Source organism: Podarcis filfolensis (genome assembly GCF_964270895.1).
Source record: "Podarcis filfolensis genome assembly, chromosome: 12".
NCBI classification, from domain to species: domain Eukaryota; kingdom Metazoa; phylum Chordata; class Lepidosauria; order Squamata; family Lacertidae; genus Podarcis; species Podarcis filfolensis.
The window spans coordinates 18510264-18537116 of record NC_139614.1 but is presented as its reverse complement, the minus strand read 5'-3'; the positions used below and the strand labels follow the sequence as shown (position 1 = coordinate 18537116).

The window sequence follows — 26853 nt, the reverse complement described above, 5'->3', positions numbered from 1 at the left end:
ACTGAGGCAGTTTTGTACCTTTATACATAGATACGCACACTTGCGTTTATGTGATTGACTAGTTTTCAGATTTGTTGGCATACGTCAAGGTTAATTAGCTAAAAACATTTTGGACATTTCAGCAATTCAGTGTGATAGAATGCTATAGTAATACTTACTGCTGTAAAATATGATGTTTTCCTTTGCCTGCTTGGTTAGGTAAAATGTCAGTATGACTGAAAATGCATTTTCATTTCATAGTGTTAAACGGCAGACTTCCTTAGTACTTTTGGCTTTCTTGTTCCCAAGAGAGAAGGTAGATTTGGAGAACAGCTACTTAAGAGATCTTAGGCTGTTGCACCAGTCACTTCATGAGAACGATTGGTGTGCTTAGACTCTGCACAGATGGAGCCTGCATTAATAGTTTTCCCGAAAGCACATGGCAGCATAAGCCTGAACAGAAGAATTCAAATTCTAATTCTGGAGAACTCAAACCAGTCATGGATTTAAAAAACAAAAACCTATCTAAAGTATAGTCCTACAGACATGAAAAACTCAGGGCAACTGATTGCTTTGGCATCTTACAGTGTGACTGGTTAAATATATTATTAATTGTTAAGTGTACCAGCTGCATTGTGACATTACTGCTTGCTTTTCTATTGCTCCATGTTATTGAGCCGTTCTTCATTCTGGCAACACCAGTTTTGTCTAAAACATTGTTAGCGTTTCCTCTGCTCGGTGTAGCTACTCCATCATGCACATGAAACACTGCATGAGTAGCTACTACTTGGTTCACTTCGTTGTGTGCAAAATATTCCTCAAAACTCTGTGTATGGCAACCACTGAATAGAATATATGCAAATGCACATTAAGATTCCTGCGGATTTCTCAGTTGATAGTTTTATATGCCCTTTAAATAATGCTCATTCTCAGTCCTCTTAAATTTCGGGTTGTTTTAGGGCAACAACGTATGCTTTTAATGCTTGATCCACAACTAGCCAGAAATGATCGCAGGGAGAGCAAATGACTTGTTTCTTAAAAGGAAACAACGTTTAAAACAATGGGCCAAATGACATTCATAGTGTATTCCTATTGTTGATAGTGTTTCTTACTGTATTCTCATGGTAATGCTTGTTTATACCGTTGTAAACTGACTGGTATGGATTAGGCCTATAATTTGTTTATTAAATCATGTTTATTTTGCTCTTGTTGAGGACTGAGGAATCCTTCTCCAGGGTAGCTTTTCAAACACCAATATATAAGCCAGAAAATATATTTGTTGGGGGGAAGCAACAGTGTAACACAGATAAAGGTAGCATAAAGCATTGGACAGTTCACAACTCCCTTACACAGCAGTTTTTGCAAGTCTGGTCAAGGTGTCCATTGCAGCACCTTCATATATTTTATGGGATTATTTCAGTTTATGTGCCCTGATGATGTGAACAAGACATTTGCAATGATGTGACCAGCTTCTTACTTAATTGACCTCTGTTCATCCTGGCTGGTGAAAGACAGTCAGCCCGGTGGGATGTCTGACCGGCTGGGTCCAGTGTGTTGTGAACACATCTCAACTTAATGGAGTGGTGCTTGCTGCTCTTAAACAAATACTGGTAACCTCAAAACTTGATTATCACAGTACATTCTATATGGGGCTGCCCTTTGTGCCTGGTCCAGAAGCTCCAACTGCTGCAAAATGCTGCAGCTAGACCATTGATTTACAAAGATCTTAACCATATGAGTCTAGGGTATCTTAAGGATCACTTGATCCCTTATAAAAAGGTGAAAGGCCCCTGGACAGTCCAGTCAAAGGCAACTGTGGGGTGCGTCACTCATCTCGCTTTCAGGCCGAGGGAGTTGGCATTTGTCCACAGACAGCTTTCTGGGTCCTGTGGCCAGCATGACTAAACTGCTTCTGGTGCAACGGAACATGTGATGGAAACCAGAGTGCACCGAAATGCCATTTACCTTCCTGCCGGAGCAGTACCTATTTATCTACTTGCACTTTGATGTGCTTTCGAACTGCTAGGTTGGCAGGAGCTGGGACAGAGCAACGGGAGCTCACTCCGTCACAGGGATTCGAACCGCCAACCTTCCAATTGGCAAGCTGATCCCTTATGTCCCAGCTCAAACAGAGATCCTGGGTGGAGTCTCTTTGTTGGTCTCCTGTGGCTCAGGTGCATGGCCAGCAACTAGTAGAAGACATGTATTCAGTGTAATGCGCCCCAAACTGCAGCACTTTCTAAGTTGAGATAAGGCAGGCGCACTCCTTGCTGAACCTCAGACCCATGATTAAAACTTTCTGTCCCAGCAGGCATTTTAAAGTAGTGTTCAGGTTTGTGATACATTTTTATTGTCTCATTTTCTGAGACAATAAAATGTCTTAAATAAATAAATAGTACTGTGCATAATGTAGGAGCTAGCTCAGTTGGTAGAGCAGGGTCGTGGGTTTGAGCCCCACTTTGAGCAAAAGGTTCCTGCATTGGAGGGGTTGGACTAAATTATCATTGTGGTCCCTTCCAACTCTATAGTTCTGTGGTTCTATTTTAAGTGTATAGTACTACATACACTTGTGAATAAGTCCTGTTGAACTCTGTAGGCTTTTTGAGTAAGCAAACATAAATTGGATCTTAAATCTTTTTAACCAGGTTAAGTTGGCATAGCCTACTAAAAAGATGAAATGTTTTCTTTAAAAGTTTTGTTCTGCATAACAAAACACATTCATTTAGTGGCAATTACTGCTAACAGCATAAGAATGACAGTTTGTAAAAGGCTTGGAAGTTACATGGACTTATTGCTTATGGTTTCACAGACAGATTTTTCCCTGCCTCTTCGATTTCTCATTAAAAAGGTTTTGCAGGTTTTTGAAGCCCCACAAACACACGGAAAACCTGTTTGGCAAGAGAAACATAACACAACAGAAGAGGGGGAATCAGTGTGTGCACCTACGAGAAACTGTGCTTTTGTCATACAATATCTGAACAATTATATTTCGCCTAAATTTATAATGTAATGTTTTTCTTTTTAAACGACTGTATATGTGGAGATACACTTTTGTCTGTAACGGTCTCAGTAATGCTAATAGATTTATGAAAATGTTGGCATACCTATGTTAACTGCAGCAAATATTTCATTCTAAATATAGTTTTAATAATAATCTTGTAAATTGAGGAGTTAACTGAGCCAGAAGAGAAGATGAAACAGCTGGTAGTTATGTTAAGCTTTGTTCAAGATGCGCTAGTTTATGCCCCAAACAGATAGCACTTGAAAGCAAAAGCAATTTCTAAAGTAATTACTATTACCTGTACCTTAGACACAGACTATTTTCAAATGAAAAAAGAAGGCATTCTTTAAAAATCCATGCACTCACGTTAAGTTAAAGTACAGATTTTTAAGAATAATTGTGTTTTTAAGATTAAGGGTAGCAGAATTTTAAATAATGGTTATCAATTACTTTTGACTTGAATATAATTGTACCAACAGCCCACTAATGTTGGCTTATCCACTTAGCCCATATGGTTGATCTTGTATTCCTATTTTGTGCCCTAGCTACTGGAGGTTTGTTATATGTACATTTTCAGATTATGACTGTTTATAACTCTACCAACCAAAGAGCACAGACAGGCATTGCATTCCATTATATGTAGAGATGATATTATGCCAAGTAACTATTAGCCTTAGCTTCTGAAAAGTTACTGGCACTTAAAAGCCCAATCCGCTGTTTTTGAAAAGGCCTTACTTCCAAATAAGTGTGCAAAGGATTGCATCCAGAGCCTTCAAATTGATGATCTTGCTTAATATCCTTGTGGTATGTTGAGAAATGGCTAAATATAAATGCCTTGTTTCTAAACAGATACCAGTCTGCAATGCTTTGATCTTTTTTTTTTTTTTTTGTAAAAAGGCAGAGTATATGTGCTAAGCATGAATGAAGAATTGTGCCCTGCATACCAAAAGTGTTGTATTTGTAGCCAGATTCAATAATGATTCTATTTAGTTGCAAACCAGTATGTTTTGTTGTAGCACCCAGCTAATACTCATGCTTGTTCATAAAATATACAAAAATTTAAATGAAAAAAGATGATGTGCAGCCATAACTGTATTATATAATTCTTAATATAAAACTATGAGGCTCCAACGAAGTCCTACTTGGAGTAGACTCTTTAAAATAAGTGGCCATGGCTAATTTAAATCCATTGATTTCAATGGCTCTACTCTCAAGTATGAATTGATTGCGTACAACCCTGGATTGATAAATACTAGTAGAAAATCCATCCAGTATGAAGGGAGGTGAATGGAAGGATGGTTAGAGAGAAGAGAAGGTCTTTCAAAGAGTCCTGGGGGTTTGCAGCCCAGCCCTCTGCAGGATCTCTGCTGATAGGGGCTGGGACACCCAGTGTCAAAAGTTTCACCACCATTGGTGTTTCTGCAAGGGCACTGCATGGGATTTAATGACAGCTACCTTCGGATGCTGTTTGAGTAGAGGTATCTTTTAAGCTACTTCTATGAAATGCGACTGAGTTTATTTTCCTGGTGCTAACGAATGCTCCCTGTTGCTATTCATTCACAGCATCAGGGGGTGAGTTGTTTGTGTAAATTCAATATTGAGTGATCACCACAGTCGGGATCAGCAGGACATAGCTGACTTCCCATGGTAAGCGTGGGGTTGTCGGGGGTGGCAGTCTCTCTAATTTTATGTTATGCCATGTTCCCCATCAATAGCAGCTATTTTTTTATTGGTGCCCCCAGCATTCTCTCAGAATTTGAAATGTGCTCAATGATCCCAAAAGGTTTGGTGACCCCCAGTGTAAAGGCTATCCATTTCCCAGCAGTTGGTGACCCCAGTTGGAGTGTGCAGTAGATTTAGCCCCTTCTCAACCATGTCCTAAGTTACAAACTATTTACTTACTTTTATACAAGTTTACTGTATGGCCATTTCATAGAAACTTGGATTTGCCATGGAATATACATTAAACAGGAAATTTGAAGCCACATCTACACTTCACATTTTAAGGGTACCTATAAAACATCTTAGGAATATGCCTAAAAATAGTCTGTTTGAAGACATGTATTTGGCTATGTTCTTGTTCCCATCTACATAGCCTATCCTGGTGTCTGTTTCTTGGTCACACTAGAGCAGAGCTTTCCAAACTGTGTTGCGACACGTTAGTTTCTCAGCTGCAGTGTGTCATGTGAGCGCTCCCCACGCTCCTCCCAGGACTAGAAAGGGGTTAATTTAACCTCCACTTTGCTAGCAAAACTGAATTACTGTGTCGTAACATGGTGCATGTCTAAAAAGTGTGTTACCAACATGAAAAGCTTGGAAAGCTCTGCACTAGCATGTGCTAGAACCTTCATGATTGAATTCAGAAGTGTATTTATAAAAGTAATTTGCAGTGATCAAGGGTTATAAATATCTACATACCCTCTGTTCTAATGTGTTTTTTCTCCATTAATGGTTAAGTTTTAGTTCAGCATTGTCCTGTACGGTTATATTAAAGAGAGGAAGAAAAAAACCTGAAAGCAAGCTAGACGCCATTGTTAAATACCCTGTGGAACTAGAACGAGATAGGATTTATAAAGTCCTTTTTTCCTTCCCCTTGTGAGATCGAGTATTAGCCAGAGAGGAAGATCTGTTTTTGTTTAAAATACAGTTTTGTTTTTCTTGGTATCTGCAGCTGTGCTTATTTGGATGACATCTGAAAGGCAGAATTCTTGAGTTTCATTACGTTTCAAATTCTGTTGAATATATTGAGGTCTAGTTGTAAATGGAAATATAAGAGTCCAGTAAATAACTTCAGCGGCATACACTTAAGTTTTATAGACACATTTGCACATCACACTGAACCATAGTTCATGCTTAGCTATGGTTCAACCTGAACAAGCAGCATGCTAATGCATGTTGCTCAGAAGTTTCTGTTTGCTGTTCTTCTGCTGCAGGAGCAATATCCTACAAGCCTTGCCTTGTCATCTGAAGCCAAGCTTATGGTTTCTTGCCCTCCCAGCAACCCAAGCCAAGAACAAACCTTTGGATGGCTTGTCGTTTATGGTTGCCAGAGAGGGGAGACTTCTAAGCATTAGCACACTGCTCATTAATGTTAAACCATAGCTAAACATTATCTACGGTTTAATGTGACTTGTGAATCAGGGCATGCTATACAGTGGAACCTTGGGTTGCAGGTGTAATCCGTGGTGGAGGCACGTCCGCAACCCGCAGCGTCCGCATCCTGAAGTACCGCGTATGCGCAGGCGCGATTTGGCGCTTCTGCACATGCACGAGCAGCAAAACCCGGAAGTAACCCGTTTCAGTACTTCTGGGTTTCCCGCGGTCCACAACCCGAAAACACGTAACCTGAAGTGACCGTAACATGACATATGACTGTATACCAAAGAGGTTTTCCTGTTCTGCTGGGTTAATTATGTGCAGCTTTTCACACATACACATACAGAATGCAAGACTTGTGGGTCTTTTTTTTAAAGAGAATATAAATTTATTAATTTGTAGTAAAATAACATGGATTGGTTCCAACAAAACCTGTACAGTGTTGTGTGCTTATATTAATCACATACAAAAAGAAAAGTTGAACTGGGACAAAGTCAAATAACTGAATCCTTGAATGCATTCTTCACATTAACACATATCCATGTGTGGAATTCGTGGTTGCTTATCTATTATTTAGTTTAAATGTATTCAGCTAGAACAGTCTCTTGAAGAATTCCATTTCTCAGCCATATACGAAAGTGCCAGCAAAAAGCCTGCCATTTATAAAAAACAGCAAGCTTTAATATTTCTCCAAAGTCATGTTTTAAAGGGTACTTTATTTTTATTTAATAGATTTATATCCTGCCCCCAAATATAATTGTTAAGGATGGGTTCTGTAAACTTCCATTAAAATAACATTATAAAATACATAAAACCACTATAAAAATAAACTGCAGATGATGCAGCATAAAACCAATGCAAATTCAGATCCAAGAGTTTTTGAAACATTTTTGAAATTGTACTGAGTGCTTCTTCTCTTCTGAAATCTTGAAATAAGAGTAGCTAAAGAATCCTGATAATATATATTGCTTATGCTTTCCTGTGTGAAACCAGAAAATGCACATACAGCAGTTGTTAGTCCTTTCTTTCGGGACCATGGGTAAAATGTACAGACTGGCACCTTGTAAATTGAGAATACATTCTCTCACGCATACACTTACTGCCAAGAGCATATTTGTTCAGGGACTGCGTACACATTGTGCCATGAAACTGATCACTTTGAATAACCAAATATACTTGGCCAGATAACCTGTCTAATGATAAATACCATGTACAGGAATATTAATTTGGATGATCAAATATTTTCAGTTTCCCAGCGTCAATTGGACAAGCAGTAGAAAACACAAAGAACTCATTTTACAGCAGCTGCAGTCTGCAGGAAAGTTTCTCCTGAAAGTCCAAAAGATCTCAGAAGCCCACTCCACAGTAACTCAGAGCAGAGCTTTTAGTGTGGCTGCCCTGTTTTGTAAAAGAGATCCAACAGACTTTCCCAGCTGATTAAATGGGTCTCTTGTCATGAGCGTTTATTTTGAATTGGCTGTTTCTTTTTTGTATTTAACAGTTTAATTTTTTTTGTTCCTTTTTGCTGTTTTTGTTGTACATCACCTTGAGACAATTGTGTAGAAGGAGATACAATGAATAATGTTCTTAATGAAGTTTAGTTTCTGCAACCAGTGGGACTTTAGCTAGAATCCTAAGTGTGGTTTCTTGGAATGAAGCCGTATTGAAGTTGATTTACATAACAGTTAAAATTAAGTATTTAAATGTGCTATTTTAGCAGGAAGTGTTGCCAGGGTACATGTCAAATTCCTGATATCTAAACCATTTTTCAGGCTTTTATTGATACTTTAGCATAGCAAAAGTGGAAGCTGGGGAAGGGTGTGCCAGATTCTACTCCTTGATTTGTTAACCATGCCTATCAGATATAAGTGTTATATTGCTCCACCACCCACCCCCACCCCCCACTAAGTCACAGTGAATATACAGTCGTACCTCCTTTTGCATCTGGGATCCGTTCTGGAGCCCCGGACACTTGACGAAAGAGACGCTCGACAAAGCACCTCTCTGCACATGTGCGATGTAGTGCTTCTGTGCATGCGCGAGCAGCAAACCTGGAAGTAACCTGTTCTGGTACTTCCAGGTTTGCCGCAGACGTTGGATGAAATGGATTGTAAACGGGGCAGACGCAAAAGGAGGTACAACTGTATGTGCTCAATGAGTTGCATCCGTATTCAATTAGTTGCATTTAGTTCCTGCTGAAATAAATAGGACTTAAGTAATTACTCACTACTTCACATTGTAGGTTTCCAGAAGAGAGCCAGTTAAACAAGCAAAACATCTTCTGGCACCTTACAGACTAACAAATGTATTACGGCATAAAGTTTTGTGGAGTACAGTTCACTTTGTCAGATGCATGAAATATTATCTCTCTCTGTGTGTGTTTCTTTTACACATACACGGTGGTGGTGGTTTTAAATAGTGAGGTTAGAAAGAAATGAAATGAATAGATGTGCCAGCATTGATAATTATTAACAGTGGCTATTCACAAAAAAATGGATGAAGTGGGCTGTAGTCTATAAAAGTTTATGCTATAATGAATATCCTAGCTGATTCCAGTGAAGTGCAAGTGCAACTACTTTAGTCTTGATCCAACCAATTTTGTGTAAATGGATCTTTTACTTTGATTGTGTTGCAGTATCTAAATTATCATAGTTTTAGAAAATCAGATTCTTTACGTTATGGCAGATGGGCAGACTGTAAACTTTTAGCTCTGTAAACATGTTGATTCATTACCACTTGCATAGCATTTCTCAGCTAGGAACCCATTTTTCTTTCTAGGTGGCTTAGTCATACACATTGAACATCTAAAAATACTGAGTAATGATGTAAGATTAGCTCAAGGTAATCCAAATGTGTAGTCCATTTGCCTTTTTGGAATTAAAGCATGTCCTGTCAGAGTAACACAATTCTTTTTATCTTTATCTTGGGAAATCAGGTTTTTGTGCTTGTACGCTGTCTTTATAGGATTTGTTGTGCTTTGCAAGGTATATGTGTGCTCAGAATTCACCTCCTTGGATAAAGCATATGTTTGAGCAAAGGGAATTTGTTATACAGTATAGATTTTTTGGGGGGGGGATTGAAATGCAAGAAACGAGGCAAGTAGCACATAAATCTGGAAAGCATGTTGAGGCAGTGCTTGCATTTATTTCTGCTTGTGTTTGTATACACACACACTGATTGTGCCCATGTCCATTTTGCATGCCAACTCTGCCTACCCACCATGCCCCTCATAGCTCCTACTAAAAGGTAAAGGTAAAGGGACCCCTGACATTTAAGTCCATTCAAAATAACTCTGGGGTTGCAGCACTCATCTCGCTTTACAGGCCAAGGGAGCCGGCGTTTGTCCACTTCCGTAGACAGTTTTTCTGGGTCATGTGGCCAGCATGACTAAGCCGCTTCTGGCGAAGCCAGAGCAGTGCACAAAAATGCTGTTTACCTTCCCACTGGAGCGGTACCTATTTATCTACTTGCACTGCGTGCTTTCAGACGGCTAGGTTGGCAGGAGAAGGGACCAAACAACAGGAACTCACCCCATTGTGGGGCCTCGAACCGCCAACCTTCCGATCGGCAAGTCCAAGTGGCACAGTGGTTACACCACAGTGCCACCCACGTCCCTAGCTCCTACTAAACTCACCCAAATTCCTTATGCTTGCCACTCAGTAACAGGAAGTTATTTCTTCCTTTTGCTACCCACTCCACCTATCTGGGCAGCCAGCTCATCTGCCTGCTGCTCATTCACTCCTGCCCTCCTGCCTGCCTGCCTGGGCTGCCTGCTACCAGGGAGTGGGAGCACAAGGGGCAGAAAGACTTTCTCCCCTCCATCTCCCTGCTTTGGCTGAAGCAAGAAAGCCTGCAGTTTTGAAGTACAGCCTTTATTCTCTCCTTGGCAGCAGCAATGTGGCTGCTGTTCCCTTTTAGTCCTCTCTTCCCCAGCTCACAGGATAGTTGATGGTATGTGGGTCGTGGAGCAATGGGGGAGATGAAAAATCTACTGAACTGCTGGCATTGGCTTCTTGGTAAGCTGTTATGCCTTTTGTCTGGACTGATTTTTAAACCTTGGAAATTTTTAAACAGAAACTTTGGTTCTGTTGGGTTGTTTTCAAAAATGAAAACTGCAAACATATTTGGGGGGGGTTATTTGAAGTGTGTGTCCCCCAGCCAATTCGGGTCAACGTGTAACTTAATTTTTTGTGGCATATTTCCTGTACCATAAGAACTTAGTTTTTACACACTGGTGTTAATTTTTTAAAAGTTAATAAATTGGAGGAAAAAGTAACTCTCTCCCTTTAACTTCTATCTCTTTTCTCTTAAGAATTCAGAAAGAACTTGCAGAAATTACATTAGACCCTCCTCCAAACTGTAGGTAAGTTTTGAAATGGATTTTATTTATTTGGAATATATTTGAAAATTTCACCAGAGGTAAATTTTGTCTTGTTTCACTTTGGCCTGCTTGGTTAGGTTTCTGGCATAAAGGTTTGCAATTACTATATTTTAGGAGACTTTCATTAATTACTTCAGAAACTATGATCATAATGCAATGCTAGAAAATATTAAAACAGGCCAGGTTCAGTTAAGTTTATTTTTAAGGCTTGGTTTTGCAGTTTTATGTTAATTGTTGATGTATTTTGGTGGTGAATGGTTGTATTTTTGGCAAAAGAGAAAACTGCCAAATTCTAGGTTTGCTCTTCCTTTTTCTTTGGCATCATGCTCTTGTGGAAGCATGATGAAATAGATTGTCAAATAGTTTGGTTTTTTGTAGAAGCAGGTTTTGGCTATTTGCATTTTCCCCTTTGAATAAATAATTTGAGCATGTAAATCCTGATCTGATATATTTCAGCAAGACTGTTGCCATGCTACTGTGATTATCTCTCTCAAGTTACATATTTGCCAACTTGACATAAGTTCAGTCTTGGAATTTGGCCAAGATTGTACTTCATTGTTTACAGAGGTGCTTGATTATTGCACTTCTAGCTATGGAAGTAAATAATGTATTCAGCTATATAGTCAGTTGGGTCACTGTTGCTTTTTAGCTATTGCTTGTGAGATATTATAATGAGATTAATGGATATTTGATTTCAGGAAGTCTCTAACACAGATTGCTTCTTATTTCAGAGTTGAAATATGTTAGACACAAGAGCTGTCTTTTCTGATATCTTGACAAAATTATGTTTGTTAAATCTTGAAATATTTCTGGAAGACTAAGCACAGTCTTGTAAAGATGATCAAAAAGTATTTCAGGCTGTTCTGGGGATTCTTTGCAGGCTGAAAGATCTTAATGCCCATCAGACTTTGCATATGCATATCAAAAATGTTTGGCCAGTCTTTACTTCGGCTTGCTGAGAGATGCCTGTTAGTGGATTGATAGTATTACTAAACTCCCTGTGTGCTGCAGAGGAAGTTGTAACTTAAGAATTATTTGATTTGAAAAGTTTGCTGTTGCTTTGTGAATTTGTCTCTGTTATAGGAAAGCAGTTGTACCATTTTTTTATGCTTGGCATTGCTGTTGTGGCAAAACAGTATGCTTTAGAGCACATCTGTGCTAGGAAAATCAAAATATTTGCGTGAAGATGGTGCATTTTTCAACACAATATTATAGTTAAACTTGTGCATTTGTTGCTTGCTTCTGTCTAACTTCTAAAGATATAGGTGCTGGACTCTAGTATTCACATAGAACGTGCACATTGCAAAATATGTGTCGCAATGTCTGCCTGTCTTCCTTGTTATCAACTCTGATTGAAAAGTACTGTGGATTTGTATGACAGTGTGAGCCCCACTAATCAGTCTCTCTTGTAATCCTCTGGCCTGCTTTTTGTGTTGTTTCATTCTTTTATGCGTTAGCCTCCTTTTTTTCTTTTTCTTTTAACAAACTTTTGGTTTTTAACAGCAAGAAATCTGTACAGAACAATGAGGTTGTTTTAAACAGGTAGTGCAGTGAAGCTCTTTCATGTCTTAGAGTCCAACACTGCAAGCTTCTGGTTGGAAGTGATGCTTGAAATTATTTTCATAGGAAGGATTTTCCTATGTGAGGTGAATGTTCTGTATATAATCAGGACAGGGTAGAAAATTCGTATGTTTCATTACTTGTTATGTGTCAGGTGAATTCGAAGGCCCTAGGTTTGGTCTTCAAAGAGTGTTTGTTTTTTGGTAACAGAAGGAGCTTACTTTTAAAAGCAGGGTTGAGATACTCTTGCGTTCATAGGATACCAGATGCTGTTACTTAAAGGAAAAAAACAAAGATCATAAGGGCCTAAGGAAAAACAGAAGTGTAGAAACACTACACATTGAACAAAGCATTTCAGTGATGTTCTGATCTGGTATATCTTAGGATCTCCTGAACTCTTACAGGGGCAGGTTAAAAGAAAGATTGTGGAATAAGTTATCAACTACTGACCCTACTTCAAGATGAGGTGGGTGCTAAAAGAGCATGGTAAAGAAATTGGGAGACGGAAATTGTTTTGTAAGAAGCCTCAGTTGGATAGAGGGAATGGTTTGTGCTGTTACTTTTCTCAGTATTTCCTGTGAACAACAGCTGAATGTGAGAACTGCAGATTACACACCCATTAATACATATGCCTGTGCTAAGGAGAATGCACATTCTTGAAAATGAAGGGAAAGAAAAAACTTGGACCTGGGTTACTGGCATGCCCTAGTATTAGAAAGTGGCTTGCTACCGCAAGCTCTATGTATTGGTCCCTTCTGATCTCTCTTGGATCTCTGCCACAACTGCAGAAGGAGGAAATAATACTCATCCCCACACGCAGAAGGACTGTTCAGAAGCACAGTAGCAGAAACAGAGCGAGTATAGTAGTAATTTGAAGGGTACTGGTATAATTATTTTCATTTGTATGGATAAACCTGTCTCCAGTATCTAATAAAACTGGACGTCTGTCTAATAAAACTTCACTATCAGTGAAGGCAGAAAATATCTGCTGCTTCACTACAGCACTTATCATTTCTGTAGTCGTGCTGTATTTTTTAAAAAACCAGCTGTGGGCCTTTGAACACGCAGTCCATCTAGGCTATTCCATTTCTACATATTGTACAACAGGGTTGCCACCCCAGTGCCTGCAGATGCAATGGCATCCATAAAAGCTTCCAGGGCTGCTCTTGAGCAGATGCCCCAGGTTCTGAGTTTTTGGTATAAAAACAAAGCAAGTGTCCAGCCTTCATAGAAAGTTATTAGGCAAAATGTAGCGGTACCCCTTAAGCGATTTCTGTAAAATGAGAGTGATGTGGCTACCTTGCATATTTTTTTCTGATAAGTGCAGCCAATCCTTTCCGAAAGTGGGGATTGCAGCCATCGCAACCAGCTGGTCGCTGCCAACTGGTCTGTAAAGGAATAATTGAGAATGTGATTGGCTCCAATCATTAACAGACTTTTTGTAGCATATGAATAGCCAGGTTTACTGCATATATGCCATGGTTATGATCTTGTCCATGAGTATAATGCTCCATATTTTATGATGGCAGTCTCACAAAGACAGAGTGTGGTATGCAAAGCTACATAAGTGGATGACAGCTTGCTCAACAGGGCTGCCCTGCCCTGCCTTCTGCATCGCTTAAGCTACTTCTGAAAAAGGCTTGGATTGATGCATCAGTTCTAAGCCAATGTTGGCATATTTTCCTTTCCAAATAAATTTACTAAACAGTTATTGTATGTAAGTCCTGCAATTCTAAACCATTATAAATTATAATTATCCCCTTATTTAAACATTTTAACAGTATTTCATCAGAATGTCAATATTATAAAGTCTAATACCTAAAAGTCTAACTCCAGTATTCCACTTAGCATATTTTTCCGTGTATAACACGACTCCATGTATAAGACAACCCCTGTTTTGGGGGTACTCTAATTTGTTTGATTTACACGACAGTAAGACAAATTGCCAGATTAATTTAATATTGTCATGAAATACACCAGTGAAAGGTATGGGTTGCACATCTGCATGTAAATCTAGTTTTTATTAATAAAAACCCACCTTCAGTCCTTCCCTGTGAACCGCTGTTGCCATTGTCTCAATATAGTTATTAAACATAAGAAGGGAGAGTGGACTACACTGGCTCAGTTTGCACATAATGTTAAGCCAAATCATGGCTAAGTGTCACCATGTGGAGTGGCGCTGTGGTCTAAACCACTGAGCCTCTTGGGCTTGCTGATCAGAAGGTCAGCGGTTCGAATCCGCACAATGGGGTGAGCTCCCGTTGCTCTGTCCCAGCTCCTGCCAACCTAGCAGTTTGAAAGCATGCCAGTGCAAGTAGATAAATAGGTACTGCTGTGGCAGGAAGGTAAACGGTGTTTCCATGCGCTCTGGTTTCTGTCACACTGCTCCATTGCTCCAGAAGCAGTTTAATCATGCTGGCCACATGACCCGGAAAGCTGTCTGTGGACAAACACTGGCTCCCTTGGCCTGAAAGCAAGATGAGCACCGCAACCCCACAGTCACCTTTGACTGGACTTAACTGTCCAGGGGTCCTTTACCTTTACCTTACTTAGAATAAAAACCACAGCCACTTCTTTCCTGGTATCCTGCTGTTGCACTACCCAGCTGTTATGCCTGACCAGGCTCGTAGTTGGTCTACCCAGACAAACCAAAAGCATTGAGCCAGGAACAAACTTGGGTACAGATGCAAGCTGGGCTTCATATGTAAAGCTAGTGAGTCTACCATTTGAAAAATCAGACTTTAGAACCATGTTACCCAAAAATGGCTGCTAGAAATTCCATTTTGGCAACTGTAACCTTCGTTTAAGGAACCGTTTGGCACCCAGCTTTGAGTTTCTAACACTGCTTGTAATGCAACCTTTGATTTGTTAGCTGTCTTTGTGTCCTGAGAGTTAAAGAGAATGTACTTAGTTTGCTTGTGGTAAGTGATGGAAAGGGCTAATCTAGAGTCTAAATATCATAAAATTGTCTTGGTTTAAACTTCTTATAACCACGACATGCAAAAATAATGCCCGCGAATAAAAATGGAAGTTGCTGTACATAAAGGCTTCAGTAAAAATTTGGAGAAGACTCTGGGCAACAGACAGTACTGCATTAATTCTCCACGCCTTGCCATGAAATCCTTATTTGTTCCAACTTTTCCAAAGAAATCTGGAGGGAGGTGGAACCAGGTTTTTAAAAGCCTTTTTCAAGTTTGCCAAAACAAACAAACCGCAAAATAGTTGTTCTCCTCTTTAGGAGAGGGGGAGCCAGGGGGGTGTACAATACTTTAAGAAGTGTGTTTCTTTGTATGTTTATAACTGGCAGTAGAAAGCTTGCTCTAGAAGAGAGGCCTTCATTGTCTTAGATTGGAAATGGCATTTCTGAACTCAGGTGTGGTGCTTCTTGCTAGAGAGCATGGGATTTGCAGTTCCCAGATGCAGTTTATAGAAGAACACAAATCCCATGTCCCTACAAGGAAGTGATGCTTCGGAGTACGTTCAAAAACAAAATTTCCAATGCGTAGAGGCTAGCAAGGCCTGTTCTATTTCCAGCAATTGCTCTTTTTTAAAAGAAATCAAAACAAAAAATAGCATGTGTAAGTAAGGCCATAACATGACATCGGGGTGTAGGTGTGGGTGTGTAATTCCTCAAGGTTTGCAAAATGTGTTGGTATAAATGATGTATTATTAAAATGTTACCTGGTTTCTGCTGAGATTTCACAACCTGTGACTCTAGTTTCTCATATTAAAATTGGTTTAGATGATCAGACAAAAAAAAATTTGATGCATGTTGTGGGCAGGAGGACTATACCTATATTGGATCATGACCAATACACTTAAGATGATGTGGCTTCTAGTTCATGGAAGAAGAATTTTAATCAACTGTATAATTTCCCTACTCTTAGCTTCACAAATAGACTACTTGTGTTGGCAGTAATTGGGGAACTAGCTGATGGTCCGTTGCCAAAACTGACTAGATTCACAGATTCTGTTTCTGTATCCATTCTCATTTTGCTTACTTTGTCGCAGTGAAAGAGTCTGTAACTATATTACTCCGATTTCTTGAGTTGTTACTTCTGTCTTCCCAGGAACGCAATACGATTTTTAGCTGTATTTTAACTTTGAATATTTCATCAAGGCTGAGCGATGATGATAGCTCGAGTGGATTGTTTTCATTTCTACTTAGTTGTAAAGCTGCTTTGATATGATGCAGCATCGGAAGTCTTTTGTATTTTTTTCATTATTAAAAACAAGACGTAAACAATCCCCTGAGCAAACATGAACTCTGCTAATCTAAATACAATGAATAAACAATAGGAACTTCTCAGCAGGGTTTGCCAAATAAAATAATGGAACTATAGATAAAAATGTTTAGAAAAAGCTGTATAAAACAATATAATTGAAGTATAGTCAGCTGAATTAACAAATTTCTGATAGAGCTAGCTTGGAGTTTCTTAAAGAAATCTGAAGAAGCCTACAATAGCCAGCTGCATAATCATATGCAGGCTCTGAATATGACAGATCTGAACTACTTTGTGCATTTCTTGGAACATGCAGTGGGCTGTTGTTAATTCATGTGCCCCTTCCATGCCTCCACCGCACAATTGGAGGGAAGATTACACTGAGGTACTGCCATTGAAATTGAGTGCCTGTTCTGGTGTGTTAGTGGTTGGTTGCTTCCATTCCTCATCAAAAGGGATGCATGGCCATGCCCTTCATGTTAATAACGTAAGGGAATTCTCCTTTGTTCAGTTTCTGCATTCACAGCAGCCCTGTTGGTTTAAACAAGTTGGCCCTGAGTGACCTTTATTGTAATGCTTTTAATAAGTGAAATCTTTTCTTCTAAGTGATGAAATAAAAAGGAGTTCTGTATATACAAATAAGTGAGTTTCAGCCTATGCTTGTCTACAAGGATTTAAGAAGTGGCACATAGGAAGAAAAATATACATACTTGCTTTCCTGGTTTCCTGTGGTGCTGCTAAGCATTTAGATAACTTTTTACTATAGCGTTAAAAAACTCTGAAATGTTTGATATTAAAACCTTCAACCTTCGCATACTGTAACCTGGGTTATGCATTATGCTATTAATAATGTTGTCTAATTATGAATAGTTGTTTGCGAGGGACTGATTATGGAAAATAATTTGCTTTTATACATTGCTAACAAAGTTGCAAACTTGAAAATAGTGCTGTGCCAGAAATGTGAATCAAAGGTTGTTGTTATTCTTGGGTATCATTCTATGTGCATTACAGTGTATTTGTTTTAATTATACATTTGTGGCTTTGCAGGCTTATTCAAGCATCTAATTGGCTACAGCTTTGAATTATATCAAAATACATGCCAAATGTTTCTTAATTACAATTAAGTTATCTACATGAAATTATCTTTGTTTTCAATTTCTTCAGTTGTCGGTTTACTTTTTACCTTGTTTATATGCTCTTTTCCCAAACAGCTTTTATGAGTTCCTGAGTTTATTTTTGTTTCAAAGATACAGAATTGGATTAAGCTGTCTTTAAAAATGCTTCCATGTTGCTTGGCAGGAAGCCAGTTACTATATTGTATATCAATTTAACTAAAACCATACATCATACACAGCAGGTTATTTTTATACTATTAACTAAGGTCAATCCAGAAACCTATATTTCCTCTGATTTAACCATAATAAATAATGAGCAAAAAGTATGTGATTGTTTGTGCATGCTGGAGGATGAGCTATCCATAACTTCCCAATTTAACCTGTGCTCTGCACACAAGCACCATTTAGGTGACCTCTTATAATTTTGGGATTGCTTCTAGAGATCCAGATGACTGATAAGTATGTGGTCTTTGCTTTTATCTCCTGGTATTTATTGCTTGAAGTATTCAGCTTTGCTTTTGGAATAAAAACAGAGTTTTGGTTTTGTCCTCACAGCAGGGATTAGTTGGCATAGATAACAGTGCTACTCAAAACTTCGATGTTACTTTTTTATGAAGTGAGCTATGGATTCTTCTACTTTGTGTGCTTCTGTCTGGCACTTATTCTTGAACAGAAGTAGCTACTTAGTCTGCTTCTGTGTAAATAAAGCCTAAAAGAGAGAGGAAGATGAATGCTTTACACTTCATAAGGGAAAAAATGCAAGGAGGCCATTGTTTTTGCTTAGTAGAGGATTCATTGCCAGCAGTGATTGAAAATTTATCCCCAACTGTGTGATCTAGATAATGGATACACATGTGTTATGGAGCCTCGTGCAGTTGGCAACAGTCTCATAATAAAAGGGCCACAATTTTGTCTATTTCTATAGTCAAGTCAGATTAAAATGGAGTGCAGTGGGTCTAGCACAGGGGTCAGCAACCTAAGGCCCATGGGCCAGAAGCAGCCCGTGTAGGTCATCTGACTGACCCACGAGCCACCCCCAAACTGAGTTGCTGCTTGTGCACTGCGCTAAATGAGTGCAGCGCAGGGACATGCTTCCGTGGCGCCGAAAATCGCATCTGCGCAGACGCCAAAAAACATGGGCACACGCACTCACACACACACACATGATCCAGCCCATGGAGGGATCTCCACGGGACCAATCCTGCCCAGGCAAGATAAACCTTGCTGACCCCTGGATTCTAGTACTTCTTCCTGAAGCTTAGATGAGATAGAATCTTCTCCCTTCTCCTCCCTATTCCATCCAGCATCAAAACTGTGACAGGTTAACCAGGAAGGGTCTACTGGGCTATATTGTAGTTTCACAGATGATACCCCAAAGGAGGTGAAAAGGTGCTTCTCAGTCAGTTGATATGGCCTGTAAAAGAGAAACAATTTATAATCTAGGGTAACCTTATATTCAAGTGAGAGTTCTTGGGACACACTGTTCATGTGGCCCCAATAGAGGCAAGTCCACATATGCATAGGCTTTGCAGAATCTTGTAAGAACAGAAATTCTGTGTCTTGTGAAATTCCAGCTTACTGTGTTCTCACAGTAACAGACTATCCCTAGAACTGCGAGAACCCCATCTAGCTGCCGGGGTAGAATAAGAGAGAGACCGTCATAGCGTACAAGACAAAGACCTCATAATAATTCATTATTACAACAAGTCTGTAGTGTACTTTTGCCATAACTACCTGTTTGTGGCTTCTGGACTGTGTGTTGTGAAAAGGTTCCAGAATGGCAGATTTCGTTTTAAACAGCATAGAGATTATAGTCTAGCCACTCCTGCATGTAAATACAAGGCAGTCTTTCCAAGTAGTCCTCTCACAAGTACCACATCATAAGCTGAGTTGCAAATTCCCCTGAATTTAAAGTAGCTTTGATGTAGCCAGGGAAGCTGCTGCTGGAGGGGCCAACAGAAAGACACCCCCACTGTGTATGTGAATTTCATTGCCTTTGTGAATGATACTTGCTGTAAACAAGAAGTCTTAAGGATTTATTCTTGTGACATGCAACAAAAGAGTATAGCAATTCCAGAAAACACAGCCTGTACCCTCCTTAAGTTGCATCAGTTTGTCGTAAGATGCTAGCACCATATATAGGGTTCAGCCCAGATTCTTCTTCTAACATCTGTCTTGAAACACTCACATGAGCTGCATAATTTGATGGGTTTATTGTTTAGGATACATATAGAATGCTTGCTCTTGAAAGGTAATCTCTAATTTAAAGTGTGTGTGTCTTAAATAGTTGCATTCTTGCTGTTTTAGTTCATTAGGTTGACTATAGATGATTTTAAAAGGCATCCTGATTCTAGTGTGGTTCATAGGATCTCAATTAGTCTTGCTGGTCTTACGTAGCTAGTCTGACATTGGCAGTTCCTGGTGTGTGCTAAAAACAGAGTTTTCTTTAATTAGCTGATTAATTGAATAGCATACAGCGTGACCTCAACAGCATTTGGTGAGAGAGGGGGTCTGTAGGGGTCTTGCTGCAACAGGAGTCCCATGAGTATGTTTGTTTGATTCATTGCTACGTGGCACCATTTCCATCTAAGAGGAGAGAGGAGCATAAGCTGTGACATCGGAAAGGGCATTTTAGTTGGCTGATTGGAGTCTCAGCCTGTTGAAACATTACCCACTAGCAGAGGGTGATAGTTATTTTTCTAAGCTGCCTCATGGCCCAGCTTTTCTTAACCCAAGACACTGATGGAAGTCCCTTCAGCATCAAAATCAAATAATGTAGACAGCTTGGGGGGGGGACCCCAGTATAATTAGTTCTCTGTCTTGATTGGTGTTTTTCGGAAAATAAAATAGCATCTGTCTCTTTATTTTTAGAAGGGGTTTGCTTTCCTGCCATATCTCATTCACAAAAATGTCTTGTTAATTGCAACAGGCACTGAGAAACACATTGATATTATACACACACACACACACACACACACACACACACACACGTGTGTGTGTAAACATTTTCACAGCTGCTTTTGTTATTGCAAGCCTAAAGATATATATTTTATAAAAGAAATTAAAAGATTTATCTTTCTCTAACTTCATTCCTTCCCTGTTTACAAAGGATGAAGGCATCTGTGCAGTGTGACCGTCAAATATACAGTGACTCACTTCTAAAGTGTGTGTGTATATATGAGCATGTGTGTATATAAACTACACACACTTAATTTGATGTACATTTCTCAGAAGAGATGCAAAAAAAAAAGTTACACACTTGTTAATAATGAGGATTGAGTGGGCAGACAACAGTTTCAGTTCTCATTGAAAATTGGCTTTTGTATCTATCTACACGGTGCTCTCTTCTCACCAATAGAACACTGCTATTAAAATTACATAACATGTACAATTACCATTTCTGTTACTTTGAGTCTCAGAGCAACTTCTCATAGCTGATTATTTTCTTGTATCAGTACATCATTTCTTTATCGTGTGAGTTTCCACATGAACACATTTTACTAGTACACATCTGTCTAACAGATGTATTTGGCTTGTAACAAAACAGATAAACGTGAAGTTATGTACATTCACCTTCACACAGGAAAGTAGTATTTGTAGGACATCCATCATGCATGAAGCAGTCAGTTTTTTATTTGCTAAACCAAATGTTGTGGGTTAAAAAAACACCAGGAAGATAAAATCCAACTAAAATTCAGCACAAAAATCTAAGATGTATGATTCAACTACATGAAAGCATGGCATCATTCAGTACAGAATAGCTTTATACCAAGTGATACTTTGCAGGATATAGCAATTGATCTAACTTATATGTACTTAAATTTCTCACTTATCACTATATTCAAAGCTACTTTGTAAGTAACATTTATCAATTTTAATCTGTTTTAGTATTTTAACTTTTGTATGTTTAAAAGTATATTTATGAATTTTTCTTGCTTTTATTGTTTCGTAAATTGCTTTGAATGCTTTTGTAAACTGCTTTTAATTTTAATTTTTATACAGTCAAGCAGTATATTAATTTTATGAAATAAATAAATAAATGCCAGCAAATAATTCTGGTGAAGATATGCTAACCTAGAAAAATTCTTAAATAAGCAGTTGATCCTGAAAGATTATATATTTATAATTGCATTTTTATCCTGCCCTTCTTTGCAGAAGAGCCCTGGATGCAAACCAGCACAAAATAGTACTTCCCTAAACTTTGCTCATGTAAGAGGTTGATTTCCAGAAAGACAACAGTATATAGCAGGAATGGGGAAACCTCTAGCCCACAGGTCAAACTTGGCCTACCAGGGGTTCAAATTTGGCCTGTGAGTTAATTTCCCCCAGACTCTTGCCACCTGGTGTCCTGTGATGTTACGTATAGCAGGTATAGGTGTGGCTGCCAGGGCACAATCAGGAAAAGTGTCTCCCAATTGTGCGAGCTCCTTTATGTGCCCAATGGTTAGGCTGCACCCAGTGGTTAGCTCCTTCCTTCAGGACTTAAAAACGCACAGTCACCTGATGTCAGGTGATTAACAGGTGGGTGGGGGTACTTACCTGTCAAATTTGGTCCACAAGGATATATCCTAATAAGAATCTAGCCTGCAGAGCCAAAAAGGTTCCCTATGTCTAGTTTATAGAGCAGATATTCTATTCTAGATTTGGGGTTTTAGGGGTTTCAGATTTCACAAAATTGAGGTTTCTAGAGATACTTGTTCTGTGAAGATATAATATTGGAATATATTTTTTGAATAGCTGTTACACAGTCTTTTGCAATTTGACCTAATACATGATTAAAGCTTTGTTTCCTAGCACTAATTAAGGGAAGTCTTACTTCAGCCAGTAAAATGGTATACTATTAGGTACAGTGGTGTAGCGTGGGTTGTCAGCACCCGGGGCAAGGCAAGTAATTTGCGCCCCCTAACCTGTGGATTTGCGCCCCCTAACCCGTGGATTTGCGCCCCCTAACCCATGGATTTGCCCTAACCCCAGATGTTGCGCCCGGTGCGGCCCGCCCCCCCTGCACCCCCCACGCTACGCCACTGATTAGGTAGCTGATGAAATCACCTCTAATAGGTTTCTGAGCATTCAGTAAGGAATTAAATACTCTTCCAACCAAGGACTGATAAGTGGTGTGCTAGGAGGATTCAAGAAATCTTCCCATATAAGAAAAAGCAGTCGATGGCAGGGCATCACTCATTCAGACTTACTAAATGCTCAAATAGCTTTCCCAACAGTATTGGGAATGCATAGACCTCACATAAGGAGATAAAAAAATATTCTTTTAAACCTCTGGCCAAGAAACACAGAAGTTTGTACTTCCCAGCCGTTAATGCTTTTGTATGTACTTGTAAGTTCACTGGTTTTTGAGGTAGTATAATAAAGCTTTGGCATCACTACCCCCCAACAAACATGGAAAAAGGCCAAATTGTAATTGCTAGTGCAAGTTCCATAATCAACCATGTACAGTTTGTTTCTCGGAATTGGACCAGTGTTTCAAAGAGAGCATGCAGAGATGATTAGCAAATAACACAGCACTACTGTGATATGAAGCTACTCTGCTATAGAAATGTTATAGTGGAGTTATTCATCTGAGTACTTAAATGCATGCTTACATTTTTCTTATCATAATGAGCACCAGTAATGTTTAATTTTAGTAGCCATTTGAACTGAAATGCTGTAAAGGAAGCAATTATTTTGTGTGTGTGTGTGTGTGCGCGCACACACGCACATGCATGGTATGTTATACAGGTATAATGAAAGCCATCTGGTATTTGCTTTCAGATTGCTTAGAGCTTTATGCAAATGTGAAATACTGTGAAGAACTGAAATTCTTCTTTGGAGATTTGCCTTAACAGTTTGTCAAGTACGTGTTTTAGTTATGATCCACAGTGCTACACTGCACCAGTTACAGTCTACTGACTTTGGAATACTCTTTATAAAAAAAACCAAAAAAACCCACAACCTGTTTGTTGACAAGGCAAATAGTAGTCTGAGAGCACCTGATCCAGGAGTGCTGTTGAAGCTAAATGATCATGTCAGCTTCTTTTGAGCTGTTCATGGGAACTACAGGTAAACCAGAGCTGAACAGTTGAACAATGTGATACACAAAGAGTGCCAAATACAGTATACAGAGTCAGAACTAATTAATCCCAGATGTCTCCTTTCTCTCTCCAAAAAGACTGGTTGGAGCAGGTATTTAAAGCTGGTGTTCCTAGTTCCTGAAGCTCAATGTGAAAAATTGAACTATCTTCCTTTTTCTTTTTCTTTTTTGGTAAATGCCATACTTTGAAATATGATTAGTATTTGTCAGTCACTTAGAAACAAGAATATCTCTTCAGCCAGGGGTGCATTAGAAATTTTTTCTTTACAAATTCTGAACAAATTCCAGTACAAACTGATATAATACAAACCTTCTGGACTAAAGTTATGTATGGTGTGTCCTCAGAGTGCACAGAAACATACCGGTACTTACGGATTTTGTGCTTCTCTAAATTTTCCAGAGCAGTTCTCAGAATTTTTATTTTTATTTATATATATATATATATATATATATATATATATATGTTCCTTTTTTAGATAAAATGAGAGAAATTCATTCTATGTGAGGCAGTTTGTTCAAAAATATGTATTTAAATGCAGTGGAACTGGAGTGGAACAGACTTAGGAATGAACATGCTCGAAAATGGCCAAGATTGGAAATAGACTGATATTGCCATCCCTGTGTTCAACAGACTTTGGTACTAAACCATTTTAAAAGCCTACAAAATGGATTCAAACATAGTTACATGAATGCACTGTAGTTAAGACTTCAGTTACTCTTATCTACTCTTTCCCTTTGAAAACGTAACCTATAGCTACGCTTGTTCAATTAGATGGCTGGTGTGCAGAATGGAAAACTAAGTTCACCAGAACATACCATACTTGACTGATTATATAGCAAAATTCAGAAGCTGTTTCCAAAATCTTCCGACCTATTTTGCCAAACAAGAAGACAACAAAAGTTGCCATGGGATAAATGTGAGCAAATGCAGTTACAGTAAGCCCATAATTTACGTGGGGGTTATATTCTAGGGATTGCACATTGTGCATAGCCGAAACCCATTGGATTCAATGGTGGAGGAATCGCCAAAGTCATGTCCTTCAGACCCCCCCCCCCCCATTCCATCTCATACAGCCATGTGGGTAAATTGAATATGTGCAAGTTAAATGTGTGTAGGTTATATGTGTACTCAAGTTTAATTACAGTTAAGAATTAGGATTAAGGGTTGATTCAGATACTTACAGAAAGGGTAGGCGTTGAAGATTTACTTGACGGTGGAAGAGAGGTTGCTACCAAAATCAAGTTTGTGGTACACAAATGAATAGAATCTTACCTACAGAATATCATTGGATATTTTTTAAATGCCATGTGACCACCACCTACGTCCAACCTTATGGTAATTGATTAGGCATTTTTTTGCTGCTTGTTATATTTTGTAACAAATAGGCTTTATGTGGCTATGCAATTTAAGTTGTTGCCTACTCTTTAGTTTTCACTTGTTAATGAAAGCAGGGTGGATCGATTAATACTTCTTTGTGGTAGCATTCCCCATCTTCCTCAGTTTGGTTTTTGGATCGTTACAACAGAAGCCAGAAAGGGTAATCTGCGATGAAATGTCAACTTGGGGTGTTATTTCAAATATTCAAGTAATAATTTTAATTACAGACATTTAGAAGGTTTGCAAAATTAATTAATGTGTAGTTAAAGAAATATTTGATGAAACCAAGCTGCTCTTGGTACAAATGCTGCTTCTGCAAGTAATTTACTAGGCCAACAGTGTGAAAAGCCTTGTGCTTTTCCTTCTGAAAGGGAAAGACTTGCAAAAGCCCTGGAGGTTAGCTTTCAGTTTTAGTTAGCTTCCATGCATGAAGCTAATAACAACTTTAATATAGTTACAGTGGTATTTTATTTTATTTTATTTTATTTTATTTTAGGAAAAAACAGTATTCCCATTTTTGTGTGGAGCAGATCTGTCTGAATCAGGGTAGTGAGCCTGTGTTGGGCTGAAACAGACCCACCAAGCTATTTCAAATGGTCCACCAGCTCCATTCTTCCTCCCCATTGAAGTGTGGACTTGGAGGTGAGGTTCCTCTCCTCCCAGTGCAGTGTTTCTACAGGGAGAAAACACAGTCTCTGCTCTACAGCAGAGACTCTTAAACCTCACCAGGAAGCCCAGCACTGCAATGTGCCAGTGTGTGAGAGAGAAATCAGCATGTGTTTATGCATGTCTGCCAGTGTGTGTAGGTACTAAAGACAATGGGTGCAGTGTGGCCACTTCAACTTCAGTGACACCCACTTTTGCTTTGGCCATGTCCTCCTTTGACAGGCAACCCGCAGAGGTTAGCCAACAGCAAATGCAATTTAGGAGCCAAAAAGCTTAGGCTGGCAGTTTTCAGTTATTTTGTTACATATTCTGTTATAGGAGGAAGTTGATTATATCTCTATATATTTCATGGGTACAGAGTTTGATGATGGTGTAAGTGTTTGTATACATTACAGTTAAGTTTTTTAAGGCTGATTGATTTCACTGGAAGAGCTAAGCACATGCCTAAATAGCTTGTTTGTTTTCCGAGATTTATATTTCATAAATGTCACCTGAATGCCAAATGTCTATTGATCAGGCATTTAATCTTACAAGATTTTAAAGGCAATGTTGTTATGCTTGAAATGCTGGATTTATCCATTTGTTAGGACATTTCTATACTGCTTTTCGCTGCCATGAATAATTATCAAAGAAGTTTGCTATTAAAACAGCCATACAATAAAGCAGAATAAATTCAAATCAAAAGTTGACAAAATAATCACAAGATAGACACCAGGAACTAACATAAATGGTTAGGAGAGTGCTTGGGTAAATAGGGAATATCTATGGGTGATATCTGTTGTCATTTTAACATAAGCTAGAGGTCTTCAGTGGCTCAACTGTTTAGCAATATTGTTTAGCTACTTTCTTGCTGAACTGCTTGCTAGTAACAAAATGCAAAGAAAAACAAAAACCCTGTAAAAATTCATTTTGTAATATTTTCCACATAGAATCCCTGTTTCCAGCTATATACTTTATAAGTGGTCAAATGTTATAAAGGTGCCCATTACTAATCTTAAAATGGCTGCCTCTGGGACTTTTTATAAGGCAGTATAATTGATGTTGGCATGTAATAAATCTGTAGTTCTTTGAGTCTGATTATGTAGCAAGACTGATAGATTAGACTGCCCTGAGAATTGACTTGGGAGAAAGGATAGCCTACTGCAATAGTTTTTGTCAGCTTTTATCTCGTGTGTTAAAATAAATTAATTATTTCACCATATATATATATATATGTGTGTGTGTGTGTGTGTGTGTGTAAAAATGCACAAAAGGCAGGTTTGTTTTGAATGACATTCATGCTGTTCCATTAACAGAACAGTTCTTGATCCACTATTAGTGGCCACTAATATAAAAGAAGAATTTTTCTATAGAATCACTCTTCTAACTG

General features: G+C 38.8%; 1 protein-coding gene across 2 annotated transcripts in view; it reads left to right on the top strand.

Moving 5' to 3' along the window:
• The window catches only part of LOC310745542 (ubiquitin-conjugating enzyme E2 E2), a 120428-nt gene that overhangs the window by 9807 nt on the left and 83768 nt on the right, over nt 1-26853 (top strand). Inside the window, exon 3 of one of the 2 annotated variants that reach the window (XM_083578341.1) lies at nt 10389-10439. The exons of the other annotated variant lie outside the window; for it this stretch is intronic. Within the exon in view, the coding sequence (XP_083434467.1) occupies nt 10389-10439 (51 nt within the window). The remainder of the gene's footprint in view (nt 1-10388; nt 10440-26853) is intronic. 2 annotated transcript variants of the gene reach the window in all.